The sequence below is a fragment of the Monopterus albus genome, unplaced genomic scaffold, assembly GCF_001952655.1.
Source record: "Monopterus albus unplaced genomic scaffold, M_albus_1.0 scaffold250.1, whole genome shotgun sequence".
NCBI classification, from domain to species: domain Eukaryota; kingdom Metazoa; phylum Chordata; class Actinopteri; order Synbranchiformes; family Synbranchidae; genus Monopterus; species Monopterus albus.
Window position 1 is genome coordinate 243,658 of NW_018128130.1, and position 2,535 is coordinate 246,192.

At 39.9% G+C, this 2,535-nt stretch overlaps 1 protein-coding gene across 7 annotated transcripts in view; it reads right to left on the minus strand.

Moving 5' to 3' along the window:
• The window catches only part of slc5a9 (solute carrier family 5 member 9), a 24,427-nt gene that overhangs the window by 19,857 nt on the left and 2,035 nt on the right, over positions 1-2,535 (minus strand). For 4 of the 7 annotated variants that reach the window (XM_020620856.1, XM_020620860.1, XM_020620859.1 and 1 more), the window contains exons 2-3: positions 1,654-1,667; positions 253-371 (exon numbers count right to left, since the gene is read on the minus strand). The exons of 1 other annotated variant lie outside the window; for it this stretch is intronic. In XM_020620856.1, coding sequence (XP_020476512.1) covers positions 253-270 — 18 coding nt within the window. In that variant the 5' untranslated portion in view covers positions 271-371; positions 1,654-1,667. The remainder of the gene's footprint in view (positions 1-252; positions 372-1,653; positions 1,668-2,535) is intronic. 2 more of the 7 variants (XM_020620855.1, XM_020620854.1) reach the window with 1 other exon arrangement.

The following is a 2,535-nucleotide window of genomic DNA, read 5'->3' on the forward strand; positions in this document are numbered from 1 at the left end:
TTGTCTTTGATGGGGAGACGCATGATATAACAGCTAAAGCGTGAGTGAAACCCAACCTGTGCTGCGCGAGGATAGGTGGGGCGGGGCGGGGCGGGGCGGGGCATTTTCGGCGAGTTTTTTTTATTCCGGCCCGAAATAAAAATGGCCTTTTCGGCCGAAAATTTTCGGTGGCCGAAATTTCGGTGCACCCCTAGTAATTTAATAGCATTAAAATAGGGTTTAAGTGTAAAATGAGTTGAAAAAGAGTCTTACCCAGATTCCAACCACCATCACAAAGATAAAGTAGACAACAACCACAGCGATGTCAGCAGCATCCAAACTGAGACCTCTGCCTGAAGGTGTTGCAGTGGTCAACCCAGAGTAGCTGCTGCCTGCATCAAATAAGAATAAAATTTCTTTATGGTTGCATTACCTTTTCTTTTACAGACACACCATACCCATTGTGTAAAACAATAAATTAAAGCGCCAGATGAAATTTAAGCTCATGTAGCAAGCTAGCCAGCAGTCTATGATGCACAAATCTCGCCTTCCTGCATTTTTCACAAACAGGAGGAAATGAAGTGGAAAAGAACCTGATCCAGTAAAAAGACCTGTTTTGCACAACATAAACCCTAGACGACATCATATGCAGGATCAAGCTCTCACAACTTCACCTATCACAATTAAACAACTGTTTCATAGACATGAATGGAAGAATACACGCAACTCTGACCCCTTAAAGAAATGGGCCATCAGGAAGCCAACAGACACCTGGTGCAACGCATCACTCCTCAGCATGCCAGACCTACTATGGATCAACACTGCCCTCGTCCAGTTAAAAGTACAGTGTAAAGGCTCTATTCTATTATAAAGCCTCGTCCGGTTCTTTCAAACCAGGAACTCCGAGGGACGACTCAGACCACTTGAGTATATAAAAATATAACCGTGCTGGTTTATTCAAAGAGTCACAGGCAAGAATTAACACTTCAAGTCCCGAGATCTTCCAACCCCCAGGCTGCCCAAGCAGCCCGGAAGCAGAAAAGACCCAGAACCCAGAATTGCTATACAATATCATCACTTAGTTGGCTCGCCCCCTCCTCCACCGAAACGTCAACCGAGACGTCTCTCAGCTTTGCAGCTGGCTATAACGTTAGCCAAAACATGAGGAAAAGTCAAGGTGTGTGGCTGTTGTTTTCGTGGTGTGTATCTAAAACAATTGGACATAACCTTACACATTAAGACAAATATTAAGACTAGCATTACAGTTGACCCCAACAGTTCTTTGCCTGTAACCTTGACCTGCCTGCAGTCTGCACTGCAAGTACATTACTGAACAGTTAACAGCCTGAGCTAGTCAATCTGTCTCCACTAACATTTCTAATACAACAAATCTCTGAATATCTATCTAACTAGGAAATAACCTAACAAGTGGAACCTCGGTTTTCGTGATTAATCCATTCGAAAAAGTCTGACGAAAACCAAATTGTACAAAAACTGAAGCAATATTTCCCATAAGACATAATGTTAATTCAATTAATCCGTTCCAGACACCCAACAATATTAACAAAAAAATACATTTTATAGAGAATAACTATATTTTTACATACAGAAAACAATGAGAAAAATATAAATGACTAATGAAATGGATAAATGGACATTTAACATCACTTTTACCTTTATTGAAGATTCTTGTTGGCGTATGGAAGACAGCGAGGAGGGGAGAGGGAGGAGGAGAGGTTATTGTTTGGAAGGGGAATCCCCCCTCCATAAGGACTTCATGTATCAAGGCCCTATCTGGGGTTACTTCCCTTCACTCATTTCTTACAGGAAATGAGTGGCCGAGTCACGCGGGCAAGCGAATGAGTTTGGTACGGACTAATGACGCTGAACCGACCAATCAACTGTACGAAAACCGAGCGGATGTACAAAAACTGGGACAAAATTTTGACAAAAAAAGTCGTTGAAAACCGAATCGTACGAAAAGTAGGGCATACAAAAAACGAGGTTCCACTGTATATTAAATGTGTTGTTAAAATTATTACTGAATTTGCAATTGCCAAATGTTCCAAAATTGTGCTGTACTTCACTTGAATTTTTGCTTTAGGTGTCATTCTATTCTGAGACTGATATAAATTATTTTAAGTCTTGGAAAAAAAACAAAAAAACAGTAGTGGTGCAAATTATGAACACAGAATCATCTATTGCAGCTTCACTAGCTGCCAGTTAAATGAGATGTTCATCATCAGACAGCAATGACTGTGATTCAATAATAATTCAGTATCAAGGTGAAATATAACAAGCTGCATAAGAGATTGTACAGCTTATGTAGATAATTTTAGATATAGGCTTTTTGACTGTAACCTGAAAACTGTCAACTTAAGGGTTAGGGTTAAATAATCTTTATTAATGTGGATAATTTGATGCAAAAATGCAACACAGTGTGCTGCACAAAGCAAGATGCAAAATGTGTACTAGAAGTAGATGCACATCTAAAGAGACACAAAAGACATTGCAAATAAAATATTAGTTAACACAGAGTTATAGAAACTCTCTTTC